The 18,195-nt window shown below is 39.2% G+C and overlaps 1 protein-coding gene across 2 annotated transcripts in view; it reads right to left on the bottom strand.

The window, feature by feature from the left end:
* Positions 1–953: 953 nt before the first annotated feature.
* Positions 954–18,195, bottom strand: part of pex14 (peroxisomal biogenesis factor 14) — a 62,465-nt gene continuing 45,223 nt past the window's right edge. For both annotated transcript variants that reach the window (XM_023331490.1, XM_005808223.2), the window contains exons 7-9: positions 16,046–16,143; positions 7,497–7,588; positions 954–4,725 (exon numbers count right to left, since the gene is read on the bottom strand). In XM_023331490.1, the coding sequence (XP_023187258.1) occupies positions 4,272–4,725; positions 7,497–7,588; positions 16,046–16,143 (644 nt within the window). In that variant the 3' untranslated portion in view covers positions 954–4,271. The remainder of the gene's footprint in view (positions 4,726–7,496; positions 7,589–16,045; positions 16,144–18,195) is intronic.

Here is an 18,195-nt window from a genome sequence, read left to right as displayed (position 1 = left end):
GACTGATGACTTCACTCCTTGTACAATGATTGGACTAATAGTGACAGTAATAATATCAGTCGAAAATATTATGTAGAAAATGTAGACATTTTCATGTCTGCATTTTGTTTTGATGTTCACTTTTGTTTCACTTATATTTTAAGTATGATCGTGCTATACTTAAAAATATACTTAAAATACAAGTAAGTTAAAAAGAAATTTTCTTCGTATATTAGTATCTCCACAAGAGTTAGTTGTAAAAAAAAAAGACATCCGATTTCCACAATGCATACCCAAACTATTCTGTCTTACAGGGAATATAAAAAACTGGCCAGTTTGTTGGATCCTGACCTTTACTTAAAGCATATTGCAGGACACCTCCTCGAGCTATCTGCAAGTTTAGAATCCAGTTCAGAAAGAAGAAATATCCTCATTTAGGATGATGTGAAAACATAAAAACTGGGACAGGATTACCAATTGAGCTCCAAGATTTGTTCTGGCTGGAGCAGAGAAGTTGTCTAAGGTGCAGAGGGAGCCACCGTTGTCCTCTAACTGCTCCTCCTGCCGCTGCTAAGGGCTAACAACTCCTGCATTGATCCAAGGAGACACTCAGGCCTCTAACCTGCTGAGTGCTCAGTTCCAGTGAACAATGGAGTTCAGAGCGTGTCAATACACCATCCTATTGAGTGCTCTCCGTTTAGCAGCAAGATTGATGAGGTTAAGGCTCCCTGCTGGGGAGTCAAATGGTGTCAAAACCAAGGTGTTGCATTGGACAAACAGGCCCTCTCTCTACCACCACCACGCTGAGCGGCTGGCACGAGGAATCAAATTTAAATGCACACTGGGTTCACGACAAGGTATGCAAACTGTGGTGGCTGTTGTTTGGACTCTTCAAAATGCAGATGAGAATATGAGGCTAGGATAGATGATGCTTTGCAGACAGGAATGCACTGCAAATCCCCCAAGACACTAAATGATGTACAAGTGGATTTATTACAGTAGGTCCCTATAAATCTACGGTTGGCCTGAACTCCAGGGAGAGGTTAATGGATCACAAAGGGATGTGTTATCGAACCTTAGAGAAGTTTATACACCTCATCAATATGTGAAATGCTATTGATCATCCAAACTTTGATAAATTAAATTCATACACTTGACAATGCATGGCAAATACCTTTCATTTTGATCTGGCCACAGAAAATTGGTTTATAGTAAAAGTTACAAAGTCACGAGTCCAAATAGTCCAAATAGTCCAAATAGAGATTTTCTTCCATACATGATGCTAGTCTTGATCCACAAAAAATGGTTTGTGTGGTTGCTGTGTTTCCATTGCCTAATTATAAAGAAAGAATTTATGGTGGCACAGCGCTCATTATACAAAGTTTCTTCAAAGAGTCACTATAAACACTGATGTCTGTGGCCAGGACGGTTCTCCTTAGGCGGCCTGTGTTACAATGGTGTAAGAAAGCATCTTACTGACGACACTTGGATTTTCACTTTATGGAGCTCATTTGTACCATCATCTCAAACGGCGTTTGACATCTTTTTCTTTCACCCGAAATCTAAAGTTGTTTTGTTAACAATCAAATTTGACTGATTTGGACCAAATATGATTTGGTATAACTTTAAATAAACGAAATCATAACTGCAAATTCAATTCAAATGTTGAACCTTAAATGGTTAAACGTAGCTTTACTCAGCTTCCCAACAGAAAAATAACAATAATAAAAAAATAGAAATTTAAACAACATTTTTGAACATGGTATTTGAATAACAGGAAGTAGGAGGCATGTACTGTTGATCAACCTACAGGAATAAACAAAGGTTCAAACATTTGATCTCACAGCGCTTCACTTAGTCACTTCTGCCAAGAAAGCTGAGAAAATGGTGGAAGTCCCTGCTTGTCATGGTTTCAGACCACTCAGCAGAGGATGATTCAAGTTTTACAGTCAACACATACATACAGTATCTCAGGCTGGTGTTCTCATCTGTAGCTGAAGTTGCAGGGTTTTTTATTTTGTAAAAGACATACAATACAGCACCCTGCAAATGTATAAACAGCCCTAGAACTTTCCCACACTTCGATGTTGCACCAAGTAGTGCAACATTTATCAGTTTTTTTTTCCAAATCAAAAGCTGAAAGGCATGACATACATGATATAATTAGTCATTCTTACCAATAACCCAAATTAAAATTCAGTCCACCTGGGTGGAGTTTGTCAAAAAGGACCAATTTTTTTTGACGCAGATGAAACCATAATAGAACGTTTTAGCCTACACGCAAAACAATGTGTGAAGGAAAACCATTGTTGGAAATCACCTTGAAAAAAAAAAAAAAAACACCTCCTCACAGTAAAACATGGTGGAGGAAGGATCATACTGTGGGGATGTTTTTCTGCAGCAGGTCCATCAGAACTGAAGATAAATACTGGTCAGTTAAGGAAGAAAATGACTGTGGCTCTATCACCTACATCCTAAAATTTCAATAGCGTTTGTGGTTGTAATGTGACAAAACAGTTTCGGGGTATGAATACTTATTGAAAGCTTCATATAAATATAATAAAAACTATGACTTTATCAAAACCATATTACAGATTTTAAAGAATGTCAATTCATTTCAAATATTCTGCATTTTCAGTTTAAAACTAGTCACAATTTCTAGGCCTGCTCTAGTAAAAGGAATAACGTTCACTGTACATTGTTTCAGTTTTAAAATAACTAAGTCACTCTTCTTGTGGTGAACCAGATTTATTACAGTTGTTGACGACTTTTATACAATGTTCAGGACTTCCCCTCAAAAAATGAAATGCATTAACAGAACACAGTAAACCTATTTGATGCTTAATTAACCCAACAAAGTGTAATCTGTGCCATTTTCTTTACATCAAGGAAAGCCGTGTGATGGAGACAAAAAGGCTGGCATCCCTTCTTCTCAGTCATGGACTCTTCTTGTTAGCTTGAGACACAGTGAGTAATTCAATAAGTCAAGTATTCATTTATTACTTTCCTTTTCAATCACGGGGCATTTTTTTTAACTTCCCCAACCACCTCCACACCGAGAGAGAGATAGAGAGAGAGAGATTAAAGAAAGTAATACCAGTTCTGCAACTTCCATCTGTGGCAGCGCTTTTGTCTTACTGCAGCTTAATTACAAAATATTGTTGCCGTTTTCTGTAAAGATTACTCACTGTGGGAGGCCCTACCTAATTTGGACCGGAGGGTTTGTCACAGAAAATGATACGATGCAACTGGGCTTCCAGTATTAGATTTCCGCTTTTAGCCTCCTTGACATTTCAAGCTGCATGAACTAATACATCTGTTATTTGTTGATCATTTGATTATTAACATACTTCACAAACCAAATCAGCTGCCCTGCTGGAGACGCAGATATAGCTCTGCACACTGTCTGGGTTCTTTTTCTCGCGCACAAACAAACACTCTCGCGCAAAGATGCAGGATTCTGCCCTCGGTGAACAAGGAAAGCTAGTGAAAGAAAGAGAGAGAGAAAGAAAGAAAGAAAGAAAGGAGAAAAACATTTATCTTCTCTCTCCCCTCCCCTCCTTCTCTGAGCATATGAGCACTCTGACACCGGCATGGAACAAAGCCCGTCATCACATTCTAATCTCAAATTTCAGGGCTTTTATTTCACCCAAATGCCACCCTGCTGGCCTTGTGAATTATTGACAGACTGACACCAATGCAAAAGGACACATAAAAGAGGCTAAAAGCATCGGCCCTGGAAGAGCTTGTCCTCTCCTGTTGCCATCAGCAAGGAGAGCGACTCGAAAAATGCTTCGCAGGAAACTCACCGTAACTTTGAGACCGATGCAACATCTGCTTTCTGACTAACGGATGTGCAGCTTTAGTCTGAATCCGTATGGTCACGGTGACGCTGAGGCAGAGCTGCTAATTAGCTGATCAAATCATTTAAATTAAAAGTAAGAAGTCACATAAGCTTAGTATTAAACAGGCGCTTTAAGAGTTGTTGTGATTTTACCATCACTTCTATTATTTCTCTTCTCGGAGAGACTTCACTACGCGAGGCTCAGCGTGATCAAAAGTAAACTGTGGGAAGTCTTTCAGTCACCAGCCACACTAATATCTGTCAGTTGTGGATTCTCTCAACACCCACACCTACTCCCTATTCTGATCAACATTAAAATGTAACAAAGGGGAAGTGGAAACGGAAGGGGAAGGTGGACAGAAATCACATAGTGTCGGCGGGGAGGTTCGTAGAGAAACAAGCCGAGATGACAAGTGAGCGTTTTTTTTTTGTGCTTTCTGCTCTTCGGCTAATCAACCTCGCTCTCGTTGCTGGCCCCCTCGGGCCGCCTCAGTTTGTCCACCTGTTCGTTAATCTGTCCGTCTCCGCCTCTTCGATCCTCCGTCTGCATGCTCAAAGCTTCCTCCTCCTCTTCCTCCTCTACGTGGCTGACATCATCCTCTTCGTCTTCCTCCTTCTTCTCCTCCTCACCCTGCACCTCCATGCGCACCTGGTCTAACGGCGGAATCGTGTGGGCGTCACCGTTCATACTGTGGGCTCCATCTGGGCCCCCCAGCAATTCCTGGGGGCTCTGGTGTCCATCTTTGACTGGGGAGGAGTTGGCGGACTCGTTGCTGACGGGGGAGATGTCGCTGCTGCTGTTGGTGTGGTTAACAGACGGCGAGCCGACTGCTGACGGCGACTTCAGGGGAATCTGCCACGAGGGGATCTTTGGAATGGCAGGAGTGGAAGGAAACTGTCTCCTGTGGGATTAAAAACAGGAACAGAGTTAGCCTTAAAGACACCTTCATCAAAAAAACTTGGTTTTTATTTGAGTATCAACCAAAGGTGGGCAATGGCAACCACAAAACCCTTCCACCTTCCAAACACAATTACTACCCCTTGAATTTTGCCACATTTTTCCAGGTTGCAACCACAAATTTCAATGCGTCTTATTGGAATTTTATCTGACAGATCAACTCCCTTAAGTGGATGGAAAACAACACATGGGTTTCAAAAATATTCAATGAGAGGCATGCATTTGTATTCTTCGCTCTCCTTTACTCTGATGTCTCACAATAAAAAAAACTTATAGCACCATTTAGAGCAGTCATTGAAGAAGCAGAGATGGGGAAAAAAAAAGGTGGGAAAATCTGCTGACAGGAGAGGCGTTAGTCATGCACTCTACAAATCTGGCCATCACAAGAGTGGCAAGAAGAAAATCTTCATGTATTTTTAAAATATAAAAGTGATAGAAAGGTTCATTTTAGTAGTTTTTCTGTGTATTGTCATGCAAATCTACATAGACGTCCCACAAAAGATTGAAGTTTGCAGAATATGGATTAGTTCAAGGGGCTGAACACTTTTGCAAGGAACTTTACATTTTAACACGCAAATGTTAAGTACTTTTCATAATTATGATGGAGTATTTTCCCGCTGTAATAGCCAGATGTTCACCACACCTGGTAAAGTACATTTGTCTCTAATTACACAGAATGCAGTTTTTAAGATCAAAAAGATGCTGCAGTTTGGAGACTATTTGGATCGGCAGAACAAAAAGGTAACAAGTTTTAGAGACAGATGGCGAGTCTTTATTTTATGATTCAAGTCTTTGCAAAGAAAATTACAGCAAGAGTTTGGACGAAGTCAGGAAAGCAAATGACAAAAGGATTATTACTGATTAAAATTTAGGAGAGGAGGGGAACAAAACATGCTCAACCAGACAGTTCTGAAGCAATTTATGTCCTTGCTGGTTTTTCTGATGTACACTCTAACTTCAAGGCCTCATTACAGACGGGGATACATAACCATGCATGCTAATCGACCCAACTGAGCTGGACTATGTCTGATTAAGAGCAAAAACACAGGAAAGCTAAAGAGAATACAGAACTTTTTTTTTTATCACAATGGTAAGATCACAATAAAGTCAATTATAAGTGTGTTGGTTTTTTTTTTTACTAAAAGAAGCTAAACTTAACTGTTAATTGTTCTAGGTTGATGTTGGTAATTTTCTTTCCTGCATTAGACACTTTAACACTGAGATCAGTCAACTGAATGCTGCAGTATGCGTAAAGTAAAAAACAAAACAAAACAATGTAATCAACTGAGAGACGTTGCGTTCCTAAGGTTTATGTATTTGTGGAAAACCTTCAGAGCATTATCAGAAATGCATCACTGCATAATGGCATTTGCCTGATGGCGCTTCTGTTCTTGGAATTTCTTTCTGAAATTTAAACTCAGCCCTGCAGCGAAAACACACATATGTTGACTTTAAAACCTGTTCCAGACACGCACCACTTTTTGCTGATTTGGAGGCAACTTGGCGTAAGTAATGTACAGTGAATGGCAAGGTTGGTCTGAATTCAATCACTTACGTTTATTATTTTATTCAGTCTTCTGATCTCACAGTGAAATACATTTCTCAAGGATATTTTTTTAAAATGTCTTTTTTAATCTCTGTTGTTCTAGATGCTATCTTGTAGGCCTTTTTGACAAGCGACACACATCTGCCTTACTAGAATGGATTTATGGTGAGCTCCCTTGTGTTATCAATTTTGAGGAGTAGATAATATAAATGTGAGAAGTTAAGAAAAAGGATTTATACGCACAGAGAAAGGTTAAAACGAAAAAGACAAAATATCCAGTGAGTGGCAGCTGTGTGGATAAAAATGCCTTGTTGCTGTCGGAGCAAAGGAGAAATGGCACTGTTTGGAGATAACAGAAGGCATCAGTAGCTCAAATATTTGTTACCACCAATGTATGAGCCTAACCATCTTACCAGCCTTACCCAGGTTGATAAATAAGAACATACCAACTAGGGGTATCAGCCAAAAGATGAGTGTTGGATTGTATCAACCTGCAATAAAATCTATGATAAACACAGTGATAGAAGCACTCCGCTCAAGAATTTCGCACCAGCATTTCTATCTAGAAGCCCACTAGTATCCCAGAAACAGACCCAGCGGTATATAATAAACATGTCAGTTGTTCTCATAGCTATTATTGTTGACCATAGTTCTCTATTTGAGTAATATCACTTGATCAAGCCTTTTACAACATTCCACATTACAAAATAAGTAAAAAAAAAAAAAAGTACGTAGGATTCGTGTTGATCTCGAGTCAATATTGGCATCGGCCAATACTTATAACTGCATTATCGGTATTGTATCGGTAGTAAAAATGTATCGGGAGACTCCTGATTTCAACTGTTGAACTTGAGTTACCATGTCAGCAGAAGCCTGAAGCTAATGCTCAGAGTTTTGACAATTACTTGTTAAAAATACAGAACCACAATCTATAGTTCTCCTTTACGTTTTAAATTCTTAGAAAAATGCAGTGATATTTTTATACAGAAATCACAAACTACAATGTTACACTTGATCAAGCGCATGGTCATTGGCACACAGTTCAAATGGACTACATTACAGAAATCAAAAAGGCCACAAAGCAATATGTCCTTATCCTTCCAACACAAAAATACACACACACACCTGAAGGGCGTTTTATGTGACAGCGGTCTGGATAACTTTGTTACCTGCTGAGCAGTAAGCCCTTCAAAGAGGCAATCTCAGCCTTTAGCTCTCCAACTGTTTGGTTGTCCAGGATGCGGTTGGTTGAGGATGATGTCTGTAGGAAAAGCCCCAGAGAGACACACACACAACTGTCAGTGACACAGAAACACACACATGTACTGGTCAGGTCACATGTACGGTCATGGCACAAAGTCCCTACATTGCAGGCCCCTTTAACAGTTCAACCACATGAAATATTTAAACCTTATTTAGTGAAACGACGGGGTAAGTAAACAAATATGGCAAATGCAAATGCTAAAAGCCACACGTTTTCCTGTAGTCAAGCCATGAGTCACCATAACAACTTAGCAACAGCCTGTTGGTGGAGGTGACAGGCAGGAGGGCAAACATAGCCACTTCAACCACCTTCCTGAAGTCAGGAAGTCCTGTGAGAGCGAATCGCCTGTTTTTACATAATTTTCCATACTGCGCAGAAAAGATTAGGTCAGTGTGCAGTGTTTTGGATAATGACAATCGGGGGAACAATGGGCACATTCATGAAGACATGCCAAAGGACAACAGTGTGTTTTGTTCTTTTTCTCTTTTATCAAAGGGTTGAGTTGTCACGCACAGACAAATACATTGGTGTAGTTTGAAATGCTACAAGGTATTATGGAAAGGTATTTGAATGGCAAATTACTGTTGAAAATCTGATGGTGAATTTTCGTTTTTTTGCGAAGGAAAGACTTGTAGCTTATTGCAAAAAGAAGCAACAAAATGAAAGTTTTTACAAAAGCCTGAGGAGAAAAGTGATTTTTTAAAAACAAATTTACAATGACCAGCTCTAAAACATGCCAGATTACTGATTGATAATTATGTCAGATACAGAATGAAAAAAAGGTGAGACCTGTTTTTGAGGCGTCTTATACAGTCTGTCACAAGACTGCTTGATTTGAAAATGTTGCAGAGTTTCTTAGAATATCAAAAGTATTCATTCACTCTAAAGGGAATTGGGGGTTTAGAGTTCAATGAATAGTCAAAATCAATGTCTCTAATGTTAACTTAAGACTTAACTTTGAGGAACACGAAAGGCAAAACTTGGATGCTCTTAAGTGCATCACACGGACACTCTGTGGTTTACGTGTGCTGTGTCCATCTCCATCTACAGCAGGGTTGCCCAAAGTCGGTCCTCGAGGGTTGGCATCCTGCATGTTTTAGTTCTCTCCCTGGTTTAACACACCTGGATCAAATGATGGCTTGTTAGAAGGCCTAAGAAGAACACTGACATGCTGAAAAGGTATTGGTACTACCGGGCCCTCGAGGACCAACTTTGGGCACCCCTACTCTACAGTAAAAGAAAAATGTCTTGAAAAGGAACCATCATATGTGAGCTACAATGACCTTAAATTATATATTTTCAAACATAACAAACATGAAAAAGATCTGCGCATACATGCCATTGTCAGCCAGAAGAGCAAAGAGCAAGTGACATAAACATTCTCCCACACCTGGAAAAGGCAAAGTTAATTAGAAAGTTCAATAAAACCTCAACTCTGAAGGTGTTGCAACCACTGAGAGCTCTTGAGAATCAGGGGTTTTGGTATCATTTTTAGACACCTTTTAGCCACAACCCAGAGGATTTTACTGTATTTGTAGATTTTCTGTGATGCATGGAACCACATCTCTGTGTCTTTGCTCTCATTTCAAATATCATTGTTTTTTTTTGGTTTTTTTTACATTTTATTAGTTTAATGTTTATTGTATTTAAAAATGAACACATTTGTGTCTTTTGTTAAAGAAAAAAACAAATAAGCTAAAATCCTTATCAGCAAGTCAAAGTTTCAAAATCTGATTAATGCATCTCTATGTTGTACATATTTCCCAAAAGCGTTCTCAGCAGTCAAACGATTATTCCAATACAACTATTCAAAAACAGATGCTCATTCAATTAGCTGATTGCAGTGAGATGGTTTTATCAGGCAAAACATTTGTGAAACCATGAAATGCATAACTGCTTTTTGTTGGCACTCTCAAAAAAAAGGACAAACACATACAGGAGCCAGTCGACAGGCCAACGAGACCAGGAGGGATTAGGAGTAGACGAGGGAAAAAGTGGGATAAAAGAAAAGTAAAAGCTGTAATTAAGACTCTCCTGACTCACTAGAGGAAGCTTGTTAGGAAACGTGGACCCCCTATCGAGGGGAGAGGGATAACTTGGACTCTTTCGCTTGTAATTAAATCTAAGAGAAATTAATTGAATCACATCTGAAAGGGATCAGACTCATTTACGGCGGATGGAGGGAGGCGGAGGAGGAGAAGTGAAGACGAACGATATGACTTTTCCTCTTTTTTAGGGGGGCTCTTATCGGCTCCTAAACCTCTCCGATAAGGAGCTGTGTTTCTAGAGGTGGTGCATTGGAGGCCTGCTAAAGACACTCTTATTACAGCCGTCACCTCATTAGAACCATCTTAATCCCTCGCCTCCCCACGGCACCCGTATAATAAGGCTCAATTCTGCTTCTCCCTCATTTTTTTTCTTCAAAAAAAATTAATAGCTTTAAAAGGCAAAGGAAAAGAAAAGTGGCCAAGGCACAGAATCACTTTAGGGTTTCTAAAAAGAAATAAAATATGACCATTCATATATGTTTATGCCACCCAGCATAGGAAAAGAAGGCTTTCAAGTAGACATATTAACCACCATCTACATTTATAATGTGCATTATCTACAGAGCAGCACCATATAATATCTCACATCAAGGCTTGTCACACAACACTAACTCTGACATATGTCTTATTAAGTCTGAAGAAACCTAATTAAATGTTGGGCCAAGACTGGATTTCAGCTCTGAGATACATTATGTCAGCATGGATACACACACATTGTGTTAGGATCATGTGCTAAGTGCACTAGGTGCTTGGCTAAAGGATGAGAGTTGGGGTATCGGTGACTGCAGAAGATTGACGAACGTTGACTTTAAAAGGCCCACCTCAAGTGTCGACAAGTATCCACTTTAGTGTGAAATTTGTGATGTTTAAACAACCGCGGATCAAAACGTTTCAGCTGCTGCAGTTACTAAGGAGATTATAAAGCACCTCTTATGAGAGGCTTCTGAGGAAATTCACTGCTAAAATTTGTTTACTCATAATTACTTATGATTTAATTGAAAATGTAAATTCATTATTGGGCATTTATATGTCATAAGTGAGCAATTTATTTTTCCTGGGGTTTTTCTTTAATACATTTATTTGATGAATTTTTGTTTTCTGTATATTAGTTTTCAACTTGTGAAACTTAAATGTTGCATTTTTTCCACTGTCACCACGTTTGTTCAAAATTCAGTACTGCTATAGAGTCACTGATGTGATGCCTTTTTTAATCACCTGGGATTAAATGATCAACTAGATCTACTGTGATGGATTATCATTTCAAATTAATAAATGAATGTAACTGGATTATAATCTGACTATTAGATTGGGTTGATTTGAACTGTATTTGGACAAAATAGGATTCCATGTAATCAGATGAATTGGACCGGTTTGTCTGATAAAATGGTTTGATTGCCTTGTCGTGAATTGTTATGCTGAAATGTTACACTTCCTTATTCCTGATTAAATGTAATAAATTTACACTAAATTTGCTTAGTTTTCTAAACTTCTGGCTAAAACAGATACAAACTATGAACTTTTTCACTTCAAACAGCAAAGAAACTATAAAAATATAAAAAAAACTAATTTAAGTCTGTCTTTTCTCTCTTTTCCTGGGACTTTTACAAAACGTTACAGCTACAGGGTGGCGAACATAAACTCTTATGCACCTTATAAAAAGCATCATGCATGAACAAATAATTGCAAAACAAATGAGCCAACCTCCCACCCCTCCAAAAACAAAGAAAACCCACATACTAACAGAGACCTGCAGCCCATTAAATCATCAACCACCAACGTGCGGCCAGGCTGTGTGTTTTTACTGAGTAAATACTGTTCACAGCAAGACTCCCCCCGTACTGGTTTAAAAGCCTTGTAACTAATATGTCTCGGGTGGGTGCCTGGGTGTGATAGGGGTCGGTCTCTTTCTGCTGGTTAACTAAGTGCTTTGGGGGGGGAGAAAAAAAAGGGAAAAAGAAGAAAAATATATTTTATGAGCATGGAGAGAAGAAAATAGCAGCAACTCCAGCAGCATCCAAGGATGGCAGCACATCTGGCTAAATGAAGATAAATGCCTTTGGACTATTAGCAGCAAGATAAGATCTTTAACAAGCCTTGTTTAAGAGAGTCTGAAGGCAAATTAATTCACAGTTGTTCCGCTGGCAGACAGTATGTTTTTGTGTAACACATGTATATTTATGATGGAATTAGTTTCATATGGAGTTCCCCAGAGGAGTGTTTTTGAGTAGAAACACTGGTACAGTGCAATTGATTTCGCTCTATTTATGCTCTTTCCCACTGGCACTTCATCTTCTGTAAGCAAGGAGGCGTTTTCTAATCTTCTGTGTAGTATCCACTAATAAAGAGAACGATCAGTGAGTTGAGACAGCAGGGCAAACACAGTTAGCACGCAGATTTGTAATGATAATGGGGTAGAAATGGACTTGGCTGTGTAACATCGGAGATGGATCTTCCTAAGGCAAATCTATCTGCAACACTTGTGTGGTGTGCAGAGATGGAGAGATTTGTTCTAGTGCCTGGTAAGAGATGTGTAAAAGATCTTGGAATTAATTCATCTTTCGCAGGAGTAATATGTCCTGTGATGGACTGGGGACTTGTGTCCAGGGTGTTGTCCCATGCCCAGTGATTGCTGGAGGTGGAAACAATTGTAGAAACCCCTGTTGCAACCACTTTGCACAGTTTCCTTTTGCCAGTAGAGATCCAGAGTGATTGAAAGAATATCAGGGAACGACCACGATGTGATAGAAAACCCCTTTTTTCCAGGCATGCTGCCTAACATCTAGTGGTTGTGTCGTTAGTGCATAATGATTATCATGGAGATTTTGTTTAATTTTTCTATTGTCCTGCTCTGTTAACTATAATGGTGGCAGCATAAATGGGTCATCATTGTTTAGTTCAGTGGCCAGTAGCTGAAAGAAATGGGCCTGGGTGCCACATAATTTTTATATACCAATGAACAAAAAAGTTAATGATTATTACCTACAAACTATGATGAACAAAATAAGTATTAAAAAAAATAGTTCAGTTAAGTCATCTTTAAAAGGGGTTGGAATAATATACTCAAAGTTGGATTTTTCAAATGTTTTAGGGTGAGAATATGTTGCTTCAGTACAAGATACATTCAAGCTTTTCGCACATATTTACCAGAGGTGACATGTATGTGTTTTTTAGCATCTGTACAGCAGCATGCCCTCATAGAATCCTAAGTGAGAAAACAGCTCGGTCTGGAAATGTGCTGCATCAGCCTGTGTTCTCCGGGTGAGCGTATGCGCGGACATGAGTCCTTCTGTCTAAACTCACGTCTGTAATGACGTCCCCCGCTTTGGGGACAGTGGACCCACACCGCAAGCGAGTGGTTTCAAGCTATGAGAAATGTTTACTTAGCAGCTGAGGAAACAGAAGTCTCCATGTGTTTTGGGTTAAAGGCACATTTCCGCGTTGAGAGGTATAATTGCTAAGCGTGGCGCACTTTAAGCAGCACAGTGGAGCGAAACCCTGAAAGCCACAAACGGTGAATGATAAGTAGCTCCCCAGCTCCAACATGTGTTTCTCATCAAACATCGCGGACCTGAAAACAATTTCCCAATTTCCCTCATGGCCTGAGACAACAGAGGGCCTCGTGCCGACTCACAAGGAAAATTTAAGATCAACACTATGACTATAAAGCAGGGTTTATGATTTGTTTAATGGGTGTTTTGATGGGAAATATACTTTTTATACACTGCTGCTGTCCAACAAGGCACTCATAGTAAATGAAGTGCACTTTTTAATCCAATCTGTGATTTAGGGATGACAAATGAAAAGGAAAAAGAAACGCTGTTATTTTCTGCCGGAGGAAACTCATTGTTTAAATTGGACTTTTGTCTGACTGTGGAACTAGCTTCAACAGTTCAGACCAGCATGGGGTCAAATTAGATCATCACTGCGTTCTGCCAGACAGAGATACTCAGAACTCAAAACGGCACAAAATGAGCTTTGATGAACGTCGTCCAGGGAAGAGATTCATACTTTTCTTCCTCATTTGTGCCGGAGCAGATGCATCCACATATGTTTTCCCATGATATCCAGATGCTACAGTTATACACCCACGTGCTTAACAAGCTGTGGAGATAAAACATTGTCAAAGATTGTCTCTTTCAAGGCCATTTTAGAGGGCCATGGATCATAAAGCGATTTATGAGAGGTGGTAATAAAAATCTAGCAACATTTCATCTCTACACATGTTTTAAAAACAATCACTCAGGTGGATTCACTGAAACACTTAGCATCCTCAGTAGATTTTAGAGAACGGCCTATAAAAATCAAGGCAGTATGGTTAAAGATTATGGTTTCATGATGAGATCCACCTTATTTTTTTTGTTGCCTCTGTTCTGATGATATACAATATAATAACCCTGTCTGTTTTGGGTACTTATGACTCAAGCAGTATAAAGGATTTTAGCACAGAGAGGCCCTGAGACAGCTCGTCTCTCTCATCATCAATCTTAAGCGTTAAGATTGATGATGAGAGAATATGCGGTGTTTTGTGTATTGATGAACTAGAGATTTTATGAAGTTGTATCATGTTCCTGTTTTTTTAACCAGTTATGAGAGGTTTGATGCATACCGAGAGTATTGAGAAGCTGAGTCTGAAAAAAGTATAATTCAAGACAAAATATAATCCTTGAAGTGCAGAAAACCTACAAATCTTAGAGGTTTCAAACATTCAGTTGTTTTCTGAAGCCCAAATGTATGAAAAATTGAGTCTTTTGAGACATGGGCACTAAACTATACACATCCCCCCCTTAAAGCTGAAGTAGGTTAATTTTATAAACATTTATTTAACTTATTTGTTGAAACTATCACTATGTATAATATGAGACAGAAAATCTGTGAAAAAAAATCAAACTTCTGCCTTCTCCATTTGCAGAAATACACCGCTTGGTCAGAAACAACCAGGCCTTAGCGCTGTCAATCACCCTCGTGCAAATGCTGATCACACCCTCCCCCACGACTTCTGCTACGCTACAGATGGTTCAGCACAACATAGCTATGGATGCCCAAGCTACTTAACATGGCCAGTGATGACATTGGATAAACAGTTTTCTTCTAAAGGTAATTTATTTCTTCACCATTAAAACATTAAGCCACGTGTACACGAGCATGACTGATAGCATTAAGACCTTCCTTCTGGCTATGATTGGTTGTTTTTAACCAGGAGCAGTGCATTTCCTCCAATAAAAGAACTTGGAGGAAGTAGATGAGTTTACATTTTTCACTGATTATTGTACAAGTCATGTTTTACTATCACAATATGATGCCAGTTTGAACATATATATATATATATATATATATATATATATATATATATATATATATATATCTGGTAATGGCGAACCAACCAGACATTGTCGTAGTGGATAAACAACAGAGGAAAGCCGTTGTGGTAGATGTAGCAATACCAAGCGACTGCAACATCAGGAAAAAGGAGCACGAGAAACTAGAGAAATACCAGGGCCTCAGGGAGGAACTGGAGAGGGCCTGGAAGGTGAAGACCACAGTGGTGCCTGTGGTCATCGGGGCCCTCGGGGCAGTCACCCCCAAACTGGACCAATGGCTACAACAGATCCCAGGAACAACATCAGACATCTCAGTCCAAAAATGTGCAGTCCTTGGCACAGCCAAGATACTGCGCAGAACCCTCAAGCTCCCAGGCCTCTGGTAGAGGACCCGAGCTCAGAGGATAAGAACCACCCGCGGTGGGTGAGAAGGGAATTTTATATATATATATATATATATATATATATATATATATATATATATACACATATATATTTATAAAAGTTAGATACTGAAGTTTTAAATGGGTTGCAGTGTAGCATAGAATCTTACTAATAGTAATATGTTAAATTAATTATAGGAAAACACACATAAAAGGACAGTTTGAGCACTCTTAGTTTCCAAAAAAGCTTCAATGTAGGAAACATGGATGAGTTTAGTGAAAGTCAACATATGAAAAGGTTGGTTTGCTCCAGACCCACTAAAAACAGGTTCTCTCTTTGAAATGTCCCCAGAATGAGACATTTGGTTAAGGAACAGAACAACCCAAAGCTGAAGACTGGAAACACTTTAGTGAGTCAGCATCCAGATGTTACCATCACTAATTTGGTGGCCATTCAGTTACACTCTAATCCCTGAGTTTGATATTCCATATGTAACACCCTTCGCGTTCGGCAACATGCTCACTTTTTTTTCTTTCCGACAAATTTCTCAATTTTGGTGACGGAAATTAATATTAGAGATATTAGCAGCTGGCCTAGAGACATTTTTTATATCAGATTTTATGTGCTTTTACTCAAACTTTCCGACTGTAAACTCAAAGATGCCTTAAATATTTGAGATGCCAAAAAAATATGGCCCACTGTACCTTTGCTGCAGATAGTTCTTGAGAGAGTTCCTGGATCTTCTGCTGCTGCTGGACCAGGAGCTCCTGGATATGGATCAGGGTTTGCTGTAACTGGGTGACTGTGGAAAAACGAGTAGAATGAGGGTGAAGACATTGAAAAAGAAATTTTATTTTCATTAGAGAGCTGACGAGGCTTAATTTGTGTCACCGATCAAGGCTGTACTCCAAAAATTGTAATCACAACTAATACCCTGTAACTTTAGTTGCATCTTTTTGTTCTGAGGCGTCAGGGTAGAAGGTGGGAAAGGAGGGGCTTCACATAGGATGGAGGTATTAATCTCTAGTGTCTGAACTTAAATTAAATAACAGTCTCTAACCTTCCATTATCCATCCAGACACTGCCTTCTAATGCATCTTAAATCCTCAAACGATCAACAAAGAAAAAAAAAAAACAAGGCTTTCATTTTGGAGGAGGCTGCCAGACAAAATGTCCCTCCTAATCCTAATAAATATTGTTCTTTTTCCATTGACTTTGAAGATTGAATTAGTTCAAGTGTTGGTGTTGGACGAAGGTGTATGATTTCAAATAACACCGGGCATTTTTTTTGTGTGTGTGTGTGTGTGTGTGTGTGCACCCCCTGCTTCCAGTCACGCATGTATTACCAAACAATGCATTAAGTTTCCCTGAGCTGATTATATTACAGAAAACCAATAAACATTCATATAAATCATGGGCGTGTAAAGTGTTAAATCAAGCCTAATAGGATTAACATCAACAGATATTGTGGTGGTCCACTGCTGAGGTTGTCAGGCCATGGTTAAAAGCCCGAGCTGTAGTCGGCTGGGCTGGATGTAAAGTACCCTCCCCTCTCACACCAACCTCTGACAAAAAGACAGAGCCAAGCATGAAAGCTGCACTTCTTTTAAAAGAGTAAACCAGGAAAAAAAATATTTGATCTTTCAGAGAGACTAGTATCTTGTAGTGACACCTGTGTTTAAACTGGTGGAGCTGTATCAATAAAGGCGGGGAGTTGAAATGTTTCATCTTTTCGGGCGTGCAGGAACAGAATACGAGTTTGAGCAGAAAAGTTGGTTTAGACCAGAGACCAAATGTGCAAATAATTAAAAGTTTCTCCCTCACGTCGCGAGCCAGCGCATGACCGACGTTTCTGGAGAAAGCAATAAAAATGAAATAGCGGTTATCCCTGCTTAAAAAGGTGTCACTATGACAGGGTGTGTGCTCTAAACCAAGAGGAGACGCATAAGTGTTTGAATTCACCACACCACTGAACGGCTTATCCAGATGTGGGGTTTTCTCTGGCAGCCTGTGAAGCGATGCCGGTGAAGTACCACTGGAATCAGTCTGTACTGAAAAAAAAAAAATTTTTGAGCAATGAGTCCTTTCATTGCTTCTGTGCTCAGTTTGTTGGGGCACTGCTATCGCTCCACTGTGCATTCACATGTGAGAAAACGCATCATTAAATTGCCCGGTGAGACCGCCAGAGTACGCACAAACACCCAAAATTTGACCAATAAGGGCAGAGTTGTTTCCAAGTCCCTGACAAATGTCCTCACAAGTCTAGTCAGCACAAACTGTTATCTGCACAGGTCTGAAGTGTAAAATCTTGCTAAGTTGTCTGACTGACTGTGAAAGTCTAACATGAATTATCCTAATTTGCCTCTTTAGTGATCCAGAAAGCTTGAGTTTGCTAGCAAAATAAATGAGTGAATTTAGACCACAGTAGCGTCAGTCTGTTTTTGAGTGAAGTGCTGTTTTACAGTTTAAAAGACTTTCAACTCAATCAAAATAGCTCTAAAACAAATATACCAGTCAAACATGGGACTAAATTATTCTACTCTAAACAGTGATTACTTAAAAACACTGTTTAAGTTTTGTGAAACATTTTATTATTATTATTTTTAAACAAAGAAGTAATTCAGTCAGTTATAATGCAATTCAGTGTAAACATTGTTGCAGCTTCAATGTTTGACCTACTCCTGAATGTGTCAAATGACTTCATATGATATGGGTGGTATCTACTTTCACTAACTTTAGTAACTTTTTTGAAAAAATTGACTGAATAGTTTTACTGCCCCATGCTTATTACTTTTACCTAAGCAATATTACTACAAACTATCACTACTTTCACTTGAGTAAAATTTCTGGATAC

Source organism: Xiphophorus maculatus, chromosome 1 (assembly GCF_002775205.1).
Source record: "Xiphophorus maculatus strain JP 163 A chromosome 1, X_maculatus-5.0-male, whole genome shotgun sequence".
Lineage (NCBI taxonomy): Eukaryota > Metazoa > Chordata > Actinopteri > Cyprinodontiformes > Poeciliidae > Xiphophorus > Xiphophorus maculatus.
Note: the sequence above shows the minus strand (reverse complement) of the source record. Positions and strands in the feature narration are given on the sequence as shown.